Source organism: Juglans regia, chromosome 7 (assembly GCF_001411555.2).
Source record: "Juglans regia cultivar Chandler chromosome 7, Walnut 2.0, whole genome shotgun sequence".
Taxonomy (NCBI): Eukaryota; Viridiplantae; Streptophyta; class Magnoliopsida; order Fagales; family Juglandaceae; genus Juglans; species Juglans regia.
The window spans coordinates 3,828,941-3,850,269 of record NC_049907.1 but is presented as its reverse complement, the minus strand read 5'-3'; the positions used below and the strand labels follow the sequence as shown (position 1 = coordinate 3,850,269).

General features: G+C 36.6%; 2 protein-coding genes across 2 annotated transcripts; one reads left to right on the top strand and one right to left on the bottom strand.

Annotated features, from left to right (window-relative positions):
• The first annotated feature begins 836 nt into the window (after positions 1-836).
• Positions 837-6,200, top strand: LOC118349062 (protein FAR1-RELATED SEQUENCE 4-like). The gene is made up of 5 exons (XM_035692579.1): positions 837-1,019; positions 1,395-1,536; positions 3,826-4,634; positions 4,746-5,954; positions 6,051-6,200. The coding sequence occupies exons 1-5, from the start codon at positions 837-839 to the stop codon at positions 6,198-6,200; spliced, it is 2,493 nt and encodes an 830-aa protein (XP_035548472.1).
• Positions 6,201-15,727: 9,527 nt separating this feature from the next.
• LOC108995334 (proline-rich receptor-like protein kinase PERK4) lies at positions 15,728-20,396 on the bottom strand. The gene is made up of 9 exons (XM_018970883.2): positions 20,226-20,396; positions 19,308-19,972; positions 18,412-18,972; positions 17,706-17,792; positions 17,545-17,615; positions 17,326-17,402; positions 16,660-16,804; positions 16,361-16,522; positions 15,728-16,164 (listed from the first exon to the last, which is right to left on the bottom strand). The coding sequence occupies exons 2-9, from the start codon at positions 19,852-19,854 to the stop codon at positions 15,922-15,924; spliced, it is 1,893 nt and encodes a 630-aa protein (XP_018826428.1). The 5' UTR covers positions 19,855-19,972; positions 20,226-20,396; the 3' UTR covers positions 15,728-15,921.
• Positions 20,397-21,329: the final 933 nt, after the last annotated feature.

Sequence of the window (21,329 nt, the reverse complement as noted above, 5' to 3'; positions counted from 1 at the left end):
AGGAAATGTCCATTTAAGAAGACGGATAAATCCCAGACCACTCTAGGTTGGAAGGTGGAGGGAGGAAGTGGAAGTGGTAGTGGAAGTGGGGGACTTGTGTCTATTGCATTTAGTGTTGAGGCTTGCCGACAAGCCTTAGCAGAGATGATTATTCTTGATGAGTTGCCCTTTAGGCATGCTGAAGGGGAGGGTTTTAGGAAGTTTATGCTTGTGGTTTGCCCTAAGTGGGTAGGGATTCCATCTCGTATGACGGTTGCCGAGGATTGTTTTAATTTGTTTTTGAAGGAAAAACAAAAGTTGAAAAATGCTCTTCGAGGGCAGCGAGTTTCCCTCACTACGGATACATGGACATCCGTGCAAAACCTAAACTATATGTGTCTCACAGCACATTTTATTGATGATGACTGGAAGTTACACAAGAAGATTCTTTCCTTTTGTTTGGTTCAAAATCACAAGGGCGATACCCTTGGTAAGGGCATAGAGATGTGCTTGCATGATTGGGGGCGACCAAAAATACTTGCACTCACACTTGATAATGCAAGTTCTAATAATGGGGCTGTTTCTTATTTGAAAAAAAAACAAAGTATAGGAGAGAAACGATCTTGGAACATGAATTCTTGCATGTTCGATGTTGTGCCCACATTTTGAACTTAATTGTTCGTGAGGGGTTAAAAGAGTATGATGAGTCTATTGCGAAGGTGAGAGGCGTTGTGAAGTATGTTAAATCCTCCCCTCAAAGGTGGAGTACATTTAAGAAATGTGTGGAGTTGGAAGATATTCAATCTAAGGGCCTAGTTTGCCTGGATGTACCGACTAGGTGGAATTCCACCTATCTTATGTTGGAGAGGGCTTCAAAATTTAAAAGGGCTTTTGATCGGTTGGAGGAGGAAGATCCGTGCTTCCTTAGTAGTATTGGAGATGACGATGATGACGATGTCGTTGATGAAAATGTGGACCATGTGGTGAATACGAGAAAGTCAAAGAAGTTAGGGCCTCCCAATGCATCCGATTGGGCGAAGGTTCAATTATTTGTGAGGTTTCTTCAATTATTCCATGATGCAACTTTAAAATTCTCTGGGGGTGAATATGTAACTTGTAATATTTTTTTTCCGGAGTTGGTTATTATTAAAGATGCCATTAACATGGAATGTGAAGAATGAAACCCCGTGGTGGGATTAATGGCCATAAATATAAAGAGAAAGTTTGACAAGTATTGGGAGAACTTGGAAAATCAGAATATGTTGCTATATGTTGGTGTTCTTCTTGATCCTCGTTACAAGATGCGATATCTTGACTTTGGGTTGGGAAAAATGTATGCACATGATCATACAAAAAAAATTGATTTCAGTTGGAAGGTGAAAAATGCATTTATCCGTATGTATGAGGCATACAAGGAAAATGAAGAAGGGCATTCTCCTCAGCGCACAAGTTTCCAAAATGAAGATGTAGCTCCTTCAGCTGACAAGGCGGAGAGTAGAAAGGCAAATTTGATGGCCGAATTTAAGCAACAGTTGCAATCTGAAGACAATTTGGAAAGTAAGTCAGAGGTTGATAGATATCTAGCTGAAAAATGTGAGGATGAAGATGATAGTTTTGACCTTCTAATTTGGTGGAAGGGGAATTCAGCTAGATATCGCGTACTTTCAAAGATTGCACGCGATGTACTTGCAATACCGGTATCTACTGTGACCTCTGAATCTACATTTAGCACTGCGGGTCGTGTACTTGACCCTTTTCGAAGTAGTTTAAATCCAATGAGTGTTGAGGGTCTCATATGTGCACAAAACTGGCTTCGTTCTTCTTCTAGTCCAATAAGTCTTAGGACTTTAATGGATGAAGTGGAGGAATTTGAGAAGCAGCTGGATGTGGGTATGTAATAAAATTACCTTTGATATCTTTTGTGATTTATTTTGTTTTATCTTCTATGTTATTATTGTTATGTAACTTTATTTCACTTGTTTTGTTTAAAATTTTTATGGATAGAACTTGTTGGGGATTTGAACATTGCTGATTCTGTGGAGGTGTCAAATTCAATGTCTATTGGCCCTACTTCTACACCCAATGTTGATTAAAGATGTCAGGTAAGATATGCTCTTAAATTATTTCCTGATCTTCATGTGGTTTGTAGAATGCTTTTTATTTAATTATATTATATTTGGATAATTGATGACATGGACTCTTAAGAGCAAGGTTTTATTCTTTGAAAATTAGATAGTATATAGATATATCAGAGTTGAAATATAAATATTTATGGTAATTCCATGATATTTAGTTTGTGCTTTCTAATGAGCACCACATTATAGGAAGATTTTCCAATTAGTGAGTCGTGCAATTAATTTGAATTTTAACACGATTATTATATATATTTGGGTAATGCTAGGGATCCTGCTCATTGTTCAGCTTCTATTTTTTTTTCACATAATTTTTTTTAATACTTTTATATATTTTTAAAAAAGAAAAAAATCTACAGTATTATTAAACAATATTTTCTTAATCATTAAATAAAAAAAACTAAAAAAAATAAAAAAAACGTGAGCGGAACAATGAGCGGGATCCGACCCCCGCTGGGGGATCCCTATCATTTTCCTATATATTTTTCCCCTCAACTTCTAGCTAGGGATATTACAAGGTGGTCTATATATGTTATCTACTCATCAAGGAGTCAACAAATAAGATATATCTGTACTGAAGCTGATCTTGTAAATTATTAGTATTATTACTTATATGCTTATAATATAATTGTTATAACTATATTATTTTATATTAATAGATGAAGGTAGGACCATATATATATATATATATATATATAATCCGCGTTATTTATAAGTTGAATTGAGTATCAAAATTAATTAAGTAGCTAGTTCAAAATTTGCTGTTTAATTTATATTCAAATATGAGGAGCAGTACTACTAGCTAGCTAGCTAGTACTCGACCGAGTTCGAACTTGACATGAAGTACAGAGCAACATTTTAGTTTAATAATTGATTTTTTTTTTCAAACTTTGTTTATGAAAAGCTCGACTGATTGGTTATATATTATTCTGAAATGAAATAAATTTCATTATTAAGATATTTAAATGTTTTCCTAAATTCCTATTGATAATCGACCGTCAAAAGTCATGTGAACAACTTGGAGTACTTTAGAATCCACATATAACAAGTAAATAGCTATGATGAGTCCATGATATATAGTTGGTGACCAGTGACCACATGCAGGTGCCGAGCCAGGAAAGCAAAAGAGCGAATGCATGAGATTGATGTATATTTCAAATTTTCAACGTTGTCAATCTGTGATCATCAAAGGTTGCTGCAATTTACACGCATGCATGCCAAAGCTACAAAATTATATGTTAAGTACTTAAGTTGTTAAGTTTTAGATTGTAATTTGTAATTTGTAATAACTTTTGGATTTTTTTTTCTTTTTTGGATTTTTTTAGTTTTTTATATAGAATAGTTTTTTTTTTATCATTGTATTTTTCAAGATCAAGCTTTTTTTAGTAGTTTTAGCTAAAAAAAATATACAAAATTTAAAGTGGGCCGAAAAAATTTGAAATTGGGCAAAAAAAAAATCAGATTTAGATGGACTGAAAGGCCCATTTTAGGCCGGTCCAGACCGACTGGACCGACCCTAGACCGGACCGGACCGAAATGGACCGGACCGGACCGATCCTATATGTGACTCGGTCCGGTCTAGGGTGGACAATTCTTGGACCGAATAGGTCCGGTCCGGTCCACAAAATGGCCCAAGACCAGACCGGACAGGACCGAACTCACCCCTACAATGTTATAATATAACTAGTTATATGATATACATTTTCATTTTCAGAAACTTCGTCCGACGTAAATAAAGTGGCAGAGGCCGAGGAAACTAATGAAATATCTGATGATGATGAACGAATTGAGGATCCAAAACCTGGTATGGAGTTCGCCACTGATAAAGAGCTTCTTGCATATTATAAGCGATATGCCAAGCAACAAGGTTTTGGTGTTATCACGCAGAGGACGAAAAGAGATGCGTCTGGGAAACCGAAGTATGTGACAATTGGGTGTGCACGTGGAGGCAAGTACCATCCGAGTCACAGTAATATTTTGAAGCCGCGACCAACAATTAAAACAGACTGTAAGGCGAAGTTAAACACTCACTTGGATAAAAAGGGTGTATGGGTTTTGACCACTCCTGAGAATACTCACAATCATAGTACTCTCAGCCCACAGAAGTCTAGATTTTTTAGAAGTCACAAGTGTTTAGATGAATACAGTAAAAGAATGCTCGATCTAAATGACAGGGCAAGTATTCGAATGAACAAAAATTTTGGAGCACTTGTTGTTGATGCGGGCGGGTTCGAGAATCTTGAATTTCAAGAGAAAGATTGTCGGAATTATATTGACAAAACCAGACACTTGAGGCTGGGTAAAGGAGATGGCGAAGCACTTAGTGATTACTTTAAGAGGATGATGAAGATGAATGATGGATTTATTTCTGTGATTGATGTGGATGATGAGTTGCGACTCAAAAATGTGTTCTGGGCTGATGCACGTAGTCGAGCCGCTTACGAGTGTTTCGGAGATGTAATCATCTTCGATACGACGTATCTAACAAATAGATACGGTATGCCTTTTGCTCCTTTTGTTGGGGTAAACCATCACGGACAGTCCATACTGTTAGGGGCTGGATTGATTTCAAGTGAGGATACAAGTACTTTTGTGTGGTTGTTCCGAGCATAGTTGGAATGTATGAATGGTCAGGCTCCAAAAGCAATCATAACAGACCAAGATCGGGCAATGAAGAGTGCCATTGCGATGGTATTCCCAGAAACTCGCCATAGATATTGTCTATGGCATATCATGCGGAAACTACCTGAGAAATTGGGATCACACTCCCAATTCAATGCAGGGTTGAAGACTGACATTCAGACTGCCCTATATGATTCGCATACCTGTGAAGAATTTGATGCCAAATGGGGGGAACTTATTCAGAAATATGACCTTGGTGATAACACGTGGCTGGAGGGGTTGTATACTGAGAGATCATTTTGGGTTCCAGTTTACTTGAAGGATGTATTTTGGGCTGGCATGAGCACTACACAACGGTCTGAAAGCATGAATGCATTTTTCGATGGATATGTTCATTCTGGTACAACGTTAAAGGAATTTGTGGATCAATTTGACAATGCTCTAAGGAAGAAGGTGGAAGTAGAGACGACAGCTGATTTCAATTCGTGCAACCAAACCATCCCATGTGTGACTCCATTCCACTTTGAGAAGCAGTTCAAAGCGGTGTATACAAATGCAAAATTTAAAGAAATCCAAGGGGAGGTGTGGGGGATGATTTATTGTAATTGCATACCTGTTAGCAAACAGGGTTGTATTTCCACTTTTGATGTGTTGGATGAAATTTTCACGGGTGACCATGTTAAGACCGTCTATTACATAGTTTACTATAACGATGATGAATGTGATATGAAATGCACGTGTGCACTGTTTCAGATGAGAGGCATTATTTGTAGGCATGTGTTTAAAGTTTGTCAAATGAAAAAGATTCATGTGTTGCCAGAGAAGTACATCTTGGATCAGTGGAGGAAAGACTTAAAGAGAAGATATACACTTGTCAAAAGTAGCTACGATGATTTGCACGTGTGCACTGTTTCAGATGAGAGGCATAATGCGGATGTTCGAAGGTATGAACTTGTGGTTAAAAGATGTATGAAATTAGCGACGCGTGTATCTCCAAGTGACAACCATGTCAATGCATTCATGCGGATATTGGATGAGTTTGAGCATAATTTTAAAGGATTACCACTTGAGTCTGGTTCAACCAAGGTCAATGAGAGCGACGTCGTGGATAAGGGTAAGAAAATATTAAGCCCTAACGTTGTTCGAGGGAAAGGAAGACCTCCAACGAAGAGAAAGGTTCCACCTGTAGAGAAGGCTACAATCAAGAGAAAGAAGAAACAGGTACCTGGTTTTTTTGTTTCTATTAATTATATATTTTGGACTATTGTTTTTTTTCCTTTCTAATGGATGTGTATTTTCTGGCATTTTAGAAATTAGACTTGCAGGAAAATATTTGATGACGAACAAGTTGGAGTTGGTGAGGTCCCAGCCCCCCAAGTTGGTGCTAACGTTGAAGATGTTGTTGTTGGAACCCAATATAGTACTGTCACACAACAAGCACCATCGGGCAATGATGAGAATTTGTGAAACATTGTTCATGGGTTTCGGGAAGTATTTTTTGTGGAAGTATTTTTTGTGGGTGGTTATTATATAACCCAAGTTGATGGGTTATTAGAAAGATTTTGTGAAAATCTGGAGCCTTTTTGTTGGTGGTTATGGTTGTAAAGAATGTATTTGTAGTCGAATGCAATACTTGTATAAAAATCATTATTATATAAATCATAGAAATCTTGAAGTATGTAGTGCACATTCTACTTGAATTGTGGTTGTATTTGTGGATCATTATTGTGTATGGGTCTTTCTCGTATATGCCACCTTTTGGTACATAAAATAACTAGTTATTTTGTTTAAAAAAAAAAAATAATAAGGTTGGTAGATGTACAGGTTGCTGCATGTATATACAATCCCTCCTTGTAGCATTAATTTGTACAGGATTCTTCTTAATTAAGTCTATGGCATATTCTTGCCTGCAGTGATATTAATTTGTTGATGCATTCTGCACTAGCAAGAGAGAGAGAGAGAGAGTGAAAAGGCTCCTGTGTCAAAACATGTCCATAACATTCTAAAACATTGACAAAAGCCTACTCATTACATCACATGTTCATTACATTTACTAAACACGACTAATTACATCACATGTTCATTACAATCAGTTGCCCAAAACTAAAACAGCTTACATGAGTTGAAGCACTGCCCGACATACATAAATGTTTTTGGGATACATAGCGATTACAGCAAAAATCGCAATAAACAACAACCACGATGTCAACAACATTTTTAAGGTACTGTTATACTTCTTCTCCATCGCTTTATATTTGGCAGTTTCGATCGTTACATGTTCATGAAATAATCTCTCATTCCTTCGTTGAGCTAACTCTAACGTCATCTTGCAGCATGGATTTTGTTGACTTTCATGATCAATCCATTCAAAATATTCACATTGTTTATTGATCTTATAGTTTGGGCAGTTGTAAAATCTTCTGCCAAAACTATTACCCTTCCCAGATATACGAAGTTTCGATGGAATGCCACAGTAGCAAAGTGGCTTGTCCAAACTTGGTTTCTCTTTTCCTCTTGAAGTCCACGAACTTGAACCGGTATTGGTACTTGAACTTGTCATTTGCTGAAAAATAGATAAACATTGTCATTGGAAAATAGATAAACATAGGTTGCTGTGTTATTGGTAAACGGATACCTTGGGTGCAATATAGATAGGAATTCAAGAATCCAAACTCTATTTACCACATAGTCTATTTACCAAACTGCAGCTCACGCATGCATGCAACTTGTGGTTATTTCACTTTATTTATGTCTGAAGTATCCTGAGTATATTATCAAATAATGGTCTATCATTATTGGAATTTGTAGTACTGAAGGCAAACACAATAATAACATCCTATGTCATTGTCTTTGGTACTACAAATTCCTAATAATAACAGTTTATGTCATTGCCTTAAAATGGAGTCATTTAAAACTTCTAATATTATCTACCAAATCATCCAAAAATAAACCAATTAGCTTATAATTGCAACAAACGGATGAGGTATGAGGTATGAGGTATGTAAATATATATACACACACACACACACACATATATATATATATATATGTATACATACATATATATATACCCATAAATCGGCCATTATTAGATATTTAGAATGAAGGAATGTGCAGTAGGTGGGGTACTATTGTCGGTAAAATTTCTGGCTAGTGGTGTATACAACTCGCATGTGCATGATACACTTACACACAGACACTTCATGCAATTGTTTCATCACACAGTCATGCATTACAGTACAGCCAATTTCTTGGTTTCGTTGGGATACTCATACTCCAATCAAAATATACACCTGAACTTGATCATCATTCAGTTGTTACTAATCTAAAAAAATCAAAGCACAGAACTAACTCAACCAAGAAATTGGCTAGCCAAACATCATGATGGTAGAGGTAAGCGAATCATAATAAAAGCTAATGCTCTCACCATATAAAAAACTGGCTCAAACCATTAGGAACACCAGACAAATATTTTATATCAACATGAGAAGAATGCAATATGAATTTTAGAAACAAAAACATGCCATAAAAATAACAAAAAATTTGGATCATTTGTATGCATATAATCAGAAGGATCAATCCCACCAATCAGTAACTAACATGGCTTGATGAACATAAATGTAATTACTTACTCCAGTAAAACTTTAATCCATATAGATAAATAATAGTAAGGTAATAACTATGGATCAGAGTGGACTCCAAATCCTCACTGTACCTCCTTCCACCGTAATTTATATAATAGCTCTCTCAAATATATAAAAAAAAAATCTCATAAAACCCCCACGACATCAAAGTTCTATAATTGTTTATCCATCCAGAAAATTTTCTACATGGGGTCCAAGTCGAGCCTGATAGAGAATTTTCCCAAGGCCCAAACAAGTGTAACAGAGTTGATCAACCAAAATTGCATTAAAAGCCAATTATTTCAGTTGTTTTTACAATCTATCAACTTCATATCCCTTCCCATCTACTCACTATTTTTACAAATTACTTCAGCTGAAAGAGCTTCAATATTCCAAGCCAATATTTTCTTTGAGTCGTTTTAACAAACACTTGCTATTCATTTCTCCTAGTGGCATTATCAATCCATATCACTCCATATTTTCACAGCCCAGATTACATTACAATCACCATAACAATGAGATACAAACACAGAAATAAATTTACACGACATTTGAAACAATTACCCAACAGTGGCAGGGAGCTTATCTTGGGGTCGAGATATGTGATTTCTCTGGGGGTCACGCTGAATCCGTCGTCGCGGCTTTGGGAGTCGATCTCCTCTGTTCTCCCTTTGTGGTAGTGGTAGTCAAGGGAGGAAGAAATTGATTCGAAGAAGTTTTCAAGGAGGGAGAGGCGAGAGCGGGAGTGTCGCGGAGGGGAAGAGTTTCGGGGATTTCAAGAGAGGGAAATGAGTTTCCAACGTAGCGAGAGAGGGAAATTCGTTTCGGGGAGCTCTGTCGCATTGCCTTGAGAGCGGAAGAAGTTGAGTTTCAGGGAGGGAGACGCGAGAGAAGTCGTCTCGGGGGGGAGGGTTTTACAGGAAGAAAATAGACCTGGAATGCGATTTCACATTGGACCATTAAACCGGATGATGTTTTGAACCGGTTTGCCAGGTGGAAGTTCGTGTGGAGTATGAGAAGCTGGACCGGACTATGAGTAGAATATTTCTTTTTAAAATTTATTATTATGGACTTTCTGTAAAGGAAACAACATCTTTACCGCGTCGCCTTCCATTTATTTTTTAGTGAAAGGTTGGAGAGAATATTTTATCTCCACCAGACGGGTCAACTATACGGAGTAAGGCTCAACAAGTTAAAATGTCCGTGGGCGTACGCCACCGTGAGATCGCACCCTCAACAAGATTAATATGGTAATGTCGCCTTTCAAAGATATCTACTCCTAAGGGAATAACAGTAGTGGGCTCCAACTCTAACAGAGACGGAATGCCCACCTTCGACCTTTGACTCTGACTGGGGTCAAAGGTAAAAATTATTTTCGACTCCAATTGGAATTTGGAGTTGGAACTCATAGCTCCAATCGGAGTGGATGTGGACTTGCCTTGCTTAGATTGGATATGGGCCCACAGCCCAATATCCAAGGCCTAATTATTAGTCCATTCATGTTTAAAAATATTTTTTTAAAAATAAAAAGAAAAAATAATGTAAAAAAATAATTAAAAAATCTAAAATACTGTAAAAATAAGTTAGAAAGTTAAAATTTAGATACAATGACTAAATCATGTACAATATAAAAATATGTGATTTAATGTGTGCAAATGAGAAATTTAAATTTAAAACTACTAATTCGCAATAAATTTAAACTCACAATGCCAAAATATAAAAAATGTCATACATTTTATTCAAATAACCACAATCCCCCGCATCAGTCCTGACAATTCATGCATTTGAGTCGATGACTCGTCAACTCAATACTCGATAATGATTTCCTGCATGAAGTTTTACTGATCAGATGCATTATATATTTTTTAGTCATTTAACTATAGACTTCTAAACTATAGTTAAGTGATATATGACATAAAATAAGACACATTATGAACTCACATCTACTTTTAACTCTGATGGATTTTGCATGATGGTAATCATGGTATTGAGTTTCTCACCAATAAAGGGGCCAGGGGGGTTCTCCATTCCAAGATGCGTCTGTCTCAGTCATCCACAATTAGTTTGGGGTTTACAGCTAGATTTACAAAATCATATAAATTATAAATTAAATAATGAAAACATTAAAATTATGTAAATAATCATTTAAAACCATAAAGTTATCCGATTCAAGCCTATAGCTCTCGGCATCAACGGTATTTACTCCAATGAGCATTGAACTTAACTAGTTTTGTATGCAAACAAGGGTCTCGACGGTGGTTGAAAACAATGAACTCTGATAAGCATCCAAGACACGACCTTCGGTACTAAATACCGACTCAGAGACAATCGTAGTGATATGAATTACTAATACATCCTTGACTATTTGGGAAAAGACTAGAAACCTATCATAATTCATTTTCCACCAAGTTAATATCTGGAGTGTTTTACTAGGTGTCTCGACATCTTCTATAAAGTAACGCTCAAGCTCAAACTTACAATGCATAGTTTTGATGATATCATTGTAGCCGATATAAATTTGAACTCTGTGCATCTGTGTTATCTAAGGAAGATGTCGAGTCGGTCAAGCATGAGAAGCTATCATCTTCGGTTGAAGACTGACCACTGCTGTTGTAATGGCTATATAAAACATGAATATCACATTTAACCTTTCTAATAAATTGATCAGCGTTCTCATCACCAAGGTCGTCCTTAATTCAAAATTATGGAATCGCCAACTTCTATCGTGGGTAAAGGATTGCAGCCACAAATAATAATCTATTTATCTTCTAAACATCTCTCCAATTTTTATTATATTTGAATTTCATCCTCATAATCATAGCATTCAACAAACTCACACTACCAGTACAACTCTGTTGCAAGTGGTCAAAAAGCCCCAATCAATTGCGTCTAATGCACTGAGCCCCCTTTTCCCCAATGGACTCCAACAAAGCATACATCATGCCCCCATCCGCTCGAACGATGGTTGATACTTCTGCACTACATTCAACATCATATATGTAGAGTTCCATCGAGTCAGAACGTCCAATTGCAACATGTTGGAAGATGAAATCTCAAACTGTTCGACTATTATCTTAAACTGGTAGAGCCATTGAGGGAAGCTCTCACATATCTCACAAGGTTTGGAGCTTTAGTAATGAAATCATCAACCTAGTTTAACCCCTCAAAAACTGAGGTTGATGATATGAGCACAATATCGAACATGAATAAATTGGTGCTCACGAATGAGATCATCATTTATCATCATATTCCGCTTGAATCAAACAATGGTAGTGTCATTTGCACTAACATTATCAACCGTGATACAAAACACTTTTTTGATCCCCAATCCTTTATACATTCATCAATATCCTTACCAATGGATGAACTCTTGTGATCAACAATTTCTTTGAAATCAATAATTCGCTTCTGCAATGTCAACTCACTGTCAATAAAGTGGGCTATGATACACATGTAGCCCACATTATGTATGAAGGTCCATGTATCAATTGTAAATGACACTCTCTAGTTAGTGGCAACAAACATTTCCTTAATCACTGCCTTCTCCTCGGCATACATTTTCAAACAATCATGCATCACCGTATACCATGAAGATATGGGAAATCGCGGCTTTAAAGTGTGCACAAATTTGCAGCAGCTTGCCTTGTCATTCGTTGTAAAAGGCATCTCATTAGTAATGATCATCTCAACAAGAACATCCATCAATATCTTATCACTGTATTGAGGAATTGAAAGTTTCTTAATATTTGTGCCATCAGTGGCCGTAGAAGTCTTGTAACTTAGTTTCGTATGATCAATTGCCACCAACCCTTTGTGTATCTTTTACCACTGGCAGCTCGTAAGATGTGCTATTAATAATGGCGTGCCTTGTTTCTTTGAATGACAACAATATAATTTCTCACAATAGTAGCATCAAGCATGCAAGTTCTCACGATCACCGAGAACTTTAATAAAATGTTCACATGTCTACGACCTTGTTTTACTAGGTCGTGCTGGTGGATCGGCCTCAACATTCATCAATTCTTCCTCCTTATTAAGTATATCAACATCTTTTAGATATATTATGACTTGATTACTTGCATAGAAGGTAGTTGTTCTAAATGGGGGTCTACGGCCCGAAGTACATGTTGGTGACTCCAACGGCTGTACGTCATCCTCTTGTAGAGAATCGTCGTGAGATGGTGTAGCATCAATGTGAAACAAACAATCATTTAACATATTATGAAAATTATCTACACATTGAAAACATATTGAAAATGAAAAACATATGTGTCTAGTCGTGTTTGTGGTTTTAAAAAAAATAAAACACAAAAACTGAATGTTCGCTCTAGCCACACTCGAGTGAACAATCTGTGTGATGTTCGCTCGAGCCACACTCGAGCGAACATCAAGCGGACCTTGTTTGAAGGGCACCATTCAATTTTTTCCAAACAAAATCTCACAAATCTCATGACTAAAACCTTAAAAATAGAAGAATAATGATAGTATACCTCCTAATTTTGCCCCATCATTTTAACCGTTTATATATTTAATTTTTTTTAAATTTTCTTTTTTAATAATTAAGGAAATGACTATTAATGTATTGATATATATATATATATATTTTTAAATATTTGAAATAAAAAAAAGTACAATTTGCACTAGGCGGCACACAGAGTGAGCGCATAGAGACGATAGAGTAGCACCACTCAAAATATAAATCCTCCATTCAAACAATAAATCAACAACAAAAACCACAAGAACAACAAATTTCCCAAGCAACTTCAACAATTTCTGAACCCTAAATCATTCAATTAACAAATAATTAAAAACAAAATATATGATGTAAGGCTTATAAGAAAGAATGGCGGATGGAGTTCCCTCTACCTTAGCTCCGACTCCGACTTCCGAAAACATCGACTACATCGAAACTCAGATGGAGTTGGAATAGTCGGAGCTTTTGTCCACCTATGGGGAATAGTGAAATATTTGCAATATTGGCACTCGATATGTTAATCATTTCCTTTTTAAAGCAAATCTCGGGAATTTGATAATCAAGACCCCGGAATCTGAGGAAGGGATTGAACTATCCTTATCAACAATACTCCATCTCTATATAAAGGACCTGTGTTAGCAGTTCTAGGTAACTTTTCTGATTCCTCATTGCAAAACAATACATATAGATCTCTAACTCAGGCATCAGAGATGCATGAGGCATACTAGGCCACATCTTTTCTTGTCATAGGTTAATAGTCGAGATCGGTTGTCGGTGAAACACGTCCAAAACAGAGAGGTTTGTTTATTGTTACAAGTGCACATTTTTAAAATTAAAAATTAGTGTATATTGGTTATATATGAATAAATCATAGTCCAATAAATTTAATCAAATGGATTAGACCCTTCATCTTTAATCCACTTTGTAATATTAGATTCGTGAATTTTGACAAAATATAGTATTCCTACCATTTGTCTCCTCGTTAGGTTGCACACTTCATTTTCTGTATGAGAGATAATTGATTGAGAGATCAGAAGAAGATTGTTAATGGACACGACACCCATTGTGAACAAGTGGGATGTGTTAGTAGTGGGTACCCCATGACCCATAGTGTCTACATGGATGGAGAAGTTATGAGCAATTAGTTAACTCTCTACCACAAAGAGTTAAGTAACTACCACCACTAGCACTTAACTGCAGAAAAGTTAATTAATCACCCCATTAGAAAACTTTATAAATAAAAGTTTTACGTACACTAATTAGAAGAGTGTGAAAAAAGTGAACGTACAAAATAAAAGCTCTCCTAGAGCAACTATCTTAAACTCTTGATTTTGAAGTGTGAAATTATTTTAAGAGACTCCAGTAACCTCTTAAGACATAGAGGTGGAATCACAACAATTTGACGTGGGCGATAAGAGGAGCAAAAATATGAACTTATAGGAATTTTGCTTTGCTTGAAGCAACTTGAATTAATCTTATTTAGCAGATCTAAACAACTTAATTTCACAGATATTATAAGTTGCTAGATCTATAAAATAGCATTTGGGACTCATAAAGGATTTGTGCATTAATGGGCAACGACCAAAAACTTGTATGTAACGTCCCTTACACAAAATCCCCCATGCCTATTGAATTTTCATGGGGGAGAACATCCACCTATACACCAGTCTTCAATATAACGTACATTATTATTTTTACCAATAAATCTTGCTTGTGAGAGAGTTTTTCTTTGCTTAAGTGGCTCCAGCCTACCATGGCGAAGCTCAAGTTCAACATTGACGGGTCCTTCAAAAGTAACTTGGGATTAGAAGATTGGCAATGGCTAATGGTCTAGTCATTGTCAAGTTCAAAATTTAGCTAAAAGTTAAAGTTTTACCAAAAGTCAAAGTCATTGAAGAAATTAGTTCACATTGGACTATCAATTTCAAAGTTAAAATAATAATATAATATTATATATTTTAATAATATTTTTTTAAAATAATTTTTTTATATTTTACAAATACACTCCATATATTAATTAAAATTTGTCCATTGTCAATAATTTCAACTTATGAATAAAATTTGTGAATAAGAAGGAAAAAGACTCTTGTCGATTATTTGTGAATAAAATATGAGTTTGATGAGTGAATTGACTCTCCAACTTTGGAATTTCTTGTAGAGTTACTGTAGTTCAAAGTTGAAGCTAAACGTTTTTAGTTAGTCCAATGCAGGTTATTTATACAAAATTTAGCTATATTTTAGATTTCACTGAAATTTAACTAGTCCTAAAACTTGTTGGGGGAGGGGGAGGGGAAGGGGCTCAAATCCTACTCTTGCTTCTTGGGAAGTGGCACAAACACATTTGTTGAATTGTTAGCACTAAAACTTGTGCGATCTGGTTATTGAATCAGACTATTTATTCATAATAAATTGGTTTAAGAATGCACCTCTGAGCCTCCTTAAAGATATTTTGAGTTTTTGGCATGACATCATGTAAAAATTATGCATCCTTTTCATTCAACATAGTTCATGTATATACAGAAAAGGTAGCTTTGGCCGACAATTTTGCTAGTTATGGTATTGTTGGTAACACATTTTGCTGCCACCCTCTTTCTCAGCTACCTAAACACAGGTAATTTTTACAATGGACAAAGCTAGTCTACCTTGTATTTGACATAGCTCTCGGCTATGTTCCTTCTTTACATGGTACTTTAATAAGTTGTTTTCTTTGTACAAATGTAATTGGTATAGTTTACAGGTTGTAGTTTTTCCAAGCTTGGCTTGGGACTTCCCTTGTAAAAGATACTTATTTGCCAAAAGAGAGTTAGTTAATAAAATTGGAGTTTCATCCTCTTCTCTGTGTGTGTATGAGAGAGAGAGAGAGAGAGAGAGAGAGAGAGATGTATCTCTCTATGTATATGTAAGCTAGATCTGCCTCAATTGCTTAGTATATGCGTATAAATGCAATGGTACATATCCAAGTTCGGAAAGGAAATAAATCAGTTCATTAAGGATGAATGGAAGTACAGATATTTTAGAGTCACCTCAAGAAACCCCAAATTTACTTGGAAACAACTGGATTACTGGCAGAACTCAGAAGTTAATACTTTCATCACTTTTGGTTCTCTTCAATGCCCATCTCGCGGGACTCAGTACTGGATGTGCCATACTCTCCGCTTGCAAATTCAGGGCTAGCCTGTGCCGTCTTTCTGAACTTCTTCATGTCAGCATTAAATGTATTGGTATCTAAGTCTGAGCTCCCGGCTGAGCTGTAAACGGAGCTGTGGCCAGGCTTCACTCCCTCATTTTTCAAGTCATCTAGCAATGATGCATCACCCTCCAACGCACGTGCAATCTATTTTCCATGAAGATATTACCATTGAGTTAAAGGAGTGTTTATTGTTCGCATTAATGAACCATTCATTACAGAGATTCAAGTTCAGGATATGAACTTGAAAGTGACTTTGATACCATGTTAAAATCGGTTATTGTCTACAAAAACTTAATTTAATTCGTTCAATTATATTCTAACAAAATTTAGATATTCATACCTGGCTCATTCTCGGGCGCTTTCTAGCAGAATGACGAATGCTGGCAGAAGCACAGGCTACCATACGTGCCATCTCGTTGAGGTTGTAATTCTTCTCCAAGAATGGATCAACCAGCTCATCATATTCTCCATCTTCCAAAGCAAGAGACATAAGTGGCCGAGCCTGCAATTTGTCACAAATTTGCAGAAAATCTTTGAGGTTACAGTACAAAGAGGGGAATAAAGATGTGTTTTCTTTTAACTAGCAATACATTCTAAACTGCAAATACTCAAAACTTGACAAGTAGAGGAAGTACATACCCAATCCACTAAGCTATCATCCATTGCACTTGAAGGATCCACAGGTCGCCGCCCTGTTATTAATTCCAAGAGCATGACACCATATGAAAAAACATCTGATTTCTCAGTCAACTTGCCACTCGCTGCATACTCTGGAGCCAAATACCTGCATTAAAGGCACATCAAGAAGTTTTCCTTATTGGTAAATTCACTTCCAAATTTTACTCTGCATTGCAGATGGAGATATCTAAGAAAAATTGTGATTTAGACTATCTTTCTACCATCCCTCTCTCAATTAATTTCCTCCTCGCCAAACACATCTTACTATTGATACTTTCTCCCCTTCTTTGCTGACTACCCTAATCCAATCTAGTTTAAGATATCAAAACACAACGGTGTTGTAAAAGTATGCACATTAACTTCAGGTTTATTCTTGAGAAAGGTGATCATTCCTAAGCCTGCAAGTTGGCTTCTTCTAATTTCTTGTATAGTTTTTAGGCAATTATTAACAATTAACAACATCTTTTCACATCTTTCATAAGCAAAACTCTTTCATCATATATAATTTGTTACCTATTGACGAGTACAGACCTTGATCGTTTTAACATGAAAAAAAAATGGCAATGGTCATCTTGAATATGCTTCATGGCATACCTTTAATCAAAGATAATCAGAGATGCAACATACCCGAATGTTCCCATGACACGAGTAGATACATGAGTGTAATTGTCAGAAGACAGCTTAGCCAGTCCGAAATCAGCCACCTGAACAATGAACATTGGGAAATGAGTGAGGCTTCAGCAGCATAAGCATCATAGCAGATAAAGTGATGGGAAATTCTGTCACTCTACACATTTTATCAAGTAGACATGTTTATGTGTAGCAGAACTGGACGAAGGACAATACCATGGCTTCAAAGTTGTAATCAAGGAGAATGTTAGCTGCTTTGATATCACGATGAATGATCCGAGGATGGCCTGCATATTCACATGATTTCAACGACAAATGAGACAACTATCAGAGAGAGAGAGAGAGGGAGAGAGAGAGAGAGAGAGTGAATTTCTTACAATCTTCATGAAGGTATGCGAGTCCTTTTGCAGATCCTACTGCAATGCGAAGCCTAGTTGGCCAATCCATGGTCGGGAGATTCTTTCCTGCAACCAATAAAACATATACTTTCTTAGCAAAAATATGACGAAGCTGCCACAACCAAATACTTAAATAGTTAAAATGATTACTTTTTCAAATAAGAAATAAATAGTAACTTCGTAAGGACTAATATAAAAGCGTAAAACTTCGTAAATTATCATTTATTCCATAAATTTTATTAATAAAAAAAAAGGAGATAAGATTCAATCTTAAGACCCTAGCTCCGCTTGTATGCATAAATTGTTTCATCTCTTTTCATTTTATCATTATAATTTTTCTAAATTTTCACACAAAATATAATAAATAATTCAAAATTTTTAAATATAAAAAATAATAATAATATTAAAAATAATATTCTAACAATATTTTATTTAACTTTTAATTTTTATCTAAAACCATCTCATCTCATCTCATCTTACTATTCAAACGGATCTTAGTTAAATTATCATAAAATGTATGTTCTTTTGGGAAAATACAATCAAGTAGATATGACTTATTACAATAATTAAATTACATCAATTTATTTTAAGTTTTGTTCTAAAATACCAGTTACACCAGAAACTTTAAGCTGACGAAAATAAATAAATTTGACCAATTAATTTGCATTCTAAAGAGACTAATTACCATGAAGGTGATATTCCAAGGTATTATTTGGAACAAATTCGTAAACCAACATCCTCTGCCCACCGGCAATACAATATCCAACAAGTGACACAAGATGTCGATGGTGAACGCGACTAATGATCTCAACCTCAGCCTGGAACTCTCTTTCTCCTTGCCCGCTTCCCGACTTCAAACTCTTCACCGCAACTTCCTGTCCATTAGGCATTACACCCTTGTGCACATAACCAAATCCTCCCTGACCCAACAAATTGGCCTGCGAAAAACCATCGGTAGCAGCCGCTAGCTCCTCATAACTGAAGGTGCTCTTGTTGAATCCAAGAGAAATATTTGGTGAGGGAGGTGGCAAGGGGGGTTTGTATGGGCCTGAGAAATTCGTGCTCATGTCGCCGCTACCTGACATCATCATGTGCGGGGGTGGAGGGGTCGCAGCTGGCCAGGCCCCTGCAGTTGATCCCGCTATGCCTGTTGGTGTCGGCAGCCTGACAACATGGCCCCCTTGGGGACTACTGTGCCAGTTGGGTTGAGTTGAATTGTTGTAGTATTCATGAGTACTATTACGGCCTGCACAGTAAAATAATATAGACTATAGGAATATGGTAATGACCACAACATGACGAAGCAGTTCGATCTGCGCTTATTGCTTAATTAGCATGCATAGACGTATGAGAAGTCAGTACTGGGTTGTATGCAAATTGTACCAAGTTCATATTTCTCATAAGAATGCAACTTAATTAGAAAATATAGTTACTCACGCCCAAAGCAAATGCAAAAAAAGTACCAAGCAAACAATTCCATGTTTGATGAGGAAAATTAGGCTTGCTAAAATATATTCCATATTCAACGACTATGACAAGTTCATGTGTTGGAAGCAAAAAACAAGGTTATGGGTTTGGTACCTTTTTGTGAAGGATCTCCATAGTAATAATGCATTTGCATATTATGATCATAATTCTTTCTCTTCTTCTTCCTTGAGCAGGCACAGACAATAATCACGACAAGTAGAAACAAGCCTAGTGCAATTGTAACTCCTAGTATTACAGGTAGATTGGTAGATATTGATGAACTGGATAAGGAGTTATTAGAACCAGACGAAGGCGTAGACGATGAGACTTTGGGTGGAGGTGGCGGATGTGATCCGCCTGATGAAGAATGGGATTGGGGTGGGGGTGGTGGAGGTACGACATTGGTTGGTGGGGAACCTGAACCGTTTTTTGCAGGGGGCGGCGGAGGAGAGGTACTATCAGAGGAAGATGGCGGAGGTGGTGAAGATGAACCTTTTGATGGAGGTGGTGCCTGGGGGGATTCTTCAGGCGACGATTGTGTGGGTGGTGATGGTGATGATGATGGAGGCGGTGTGGAATTTGACGACGCGTTCGACGGCGGTGGAGAGGCCGGTGAAGGTGGAGATTTCGACGACGGAGCAGTTGCAGAAGTGGAAGGCATTATTAGGTCATGAACTTCAGACAAAGATTTACGTCAAAAGTTTATGCAGGAAATCAACCCAGTTACTACACCTTTCCGGAGCTGCAACTGCTCGGCTCTAGCTGAGATGGGAGGCCCCCTGAATAATCCAAAAAACACCAATCAAAACAAACTAAATTCTATGAAAAGGTAGGAAATAAACCTCAAACTGATCAAATGAATATATGTACGTACGTACAGTACTAGTGTTTCTTTTCTTAAATATGGGGCGTACCATGATAAATTACTAAGATTTTAGCCTTTCCATGATCATACTGTTTTCTATTACATTAACAATGGAGAATTATAGAGGATCTTAAGAAAAGAACGTATATTCTTTTCTTGAAGGGTACCTGATCGCAGATAGGACGAAGGTTCTCAAACTCAAAGAAAGAGAAAATCTGTTGCATGTTGGAATTTCCATAATAGAAAGGAGATCCTCATGTCCTTCTCAATGTCCTCCTACAAAGGAGGAATGGAGGATCTCTCTCTCTCTCTCTCTAAATTCTAAGATTACTGATCTTTGTTTTTTTAATTTTATTTTGCCACCCCTAATAACTTAGTTTGAGTTGGTTATGCCTTTTTTCCATTCCTGGCTGCAGTTTTGCTAATTAGTTCACATTAATCTTATCATGTCGACCTATGATTTTCTATCAATTAACTAATATTAACTCAAAAGATAAACCCTCTCCACATTGCACGCTTGTCCTCACCCTTGCAACTAAAACAGCCTCAGAAAGAAGATCAGGAATGCAAATGCTTGGAAACAAGGACCAGAATGATTGCTTCCTGGGAGTGATCTGTTGATCTGAAGGTAGAATTCAACATTTTTGGAGGCTTCTAGCTATGTAGTGCGTGCAAAGTAAGAGTCCGTCGGCCTGTTACGGCGCTATTGCAGCCGGAATTTGCAACATTCCGGTCCCCATTTACAAGAAAACGCTTGATTCCAACTAATTATTAATTGTTTCCTGTTCGGATGAGGAGTACTTGTCTCTTTATAAGGCTTCTTGTTTAATTGTTTTGCTGCTTACAACTAAATTATAAAATGTTTCAGTATGCCCCATCCACGGTGGATGATCCACCATTAATTAAAAAATTAATAAATAACAATAATTAAAAAAAAACAAAACAAAACTCCCGTAGAAATTGGATTACATATATCAATTTTAGCAAAACCAAATTAAAAGATAAGAATAAGAAAGGGCAGTGTTCTTTATAGTCCTGAGAAAGACGTACGATGGTTATTGAAAGGAAGCAAGTAATCAGTACTATCTAAAAAGTAGTAAATTCAATATATATGAGCTTTGTTAACATGTTTTATTGACGGGAATCGACATTAATTGCAGATCAGACAGTGCATCGGAGGAGATCAGGATCATAGAAATTAAATGAAAGACTAGTCGAAAAAGAAAGGCCGGTAACAAAAGTACAAAAGTGAAAATTAGTAGGAAATCCTG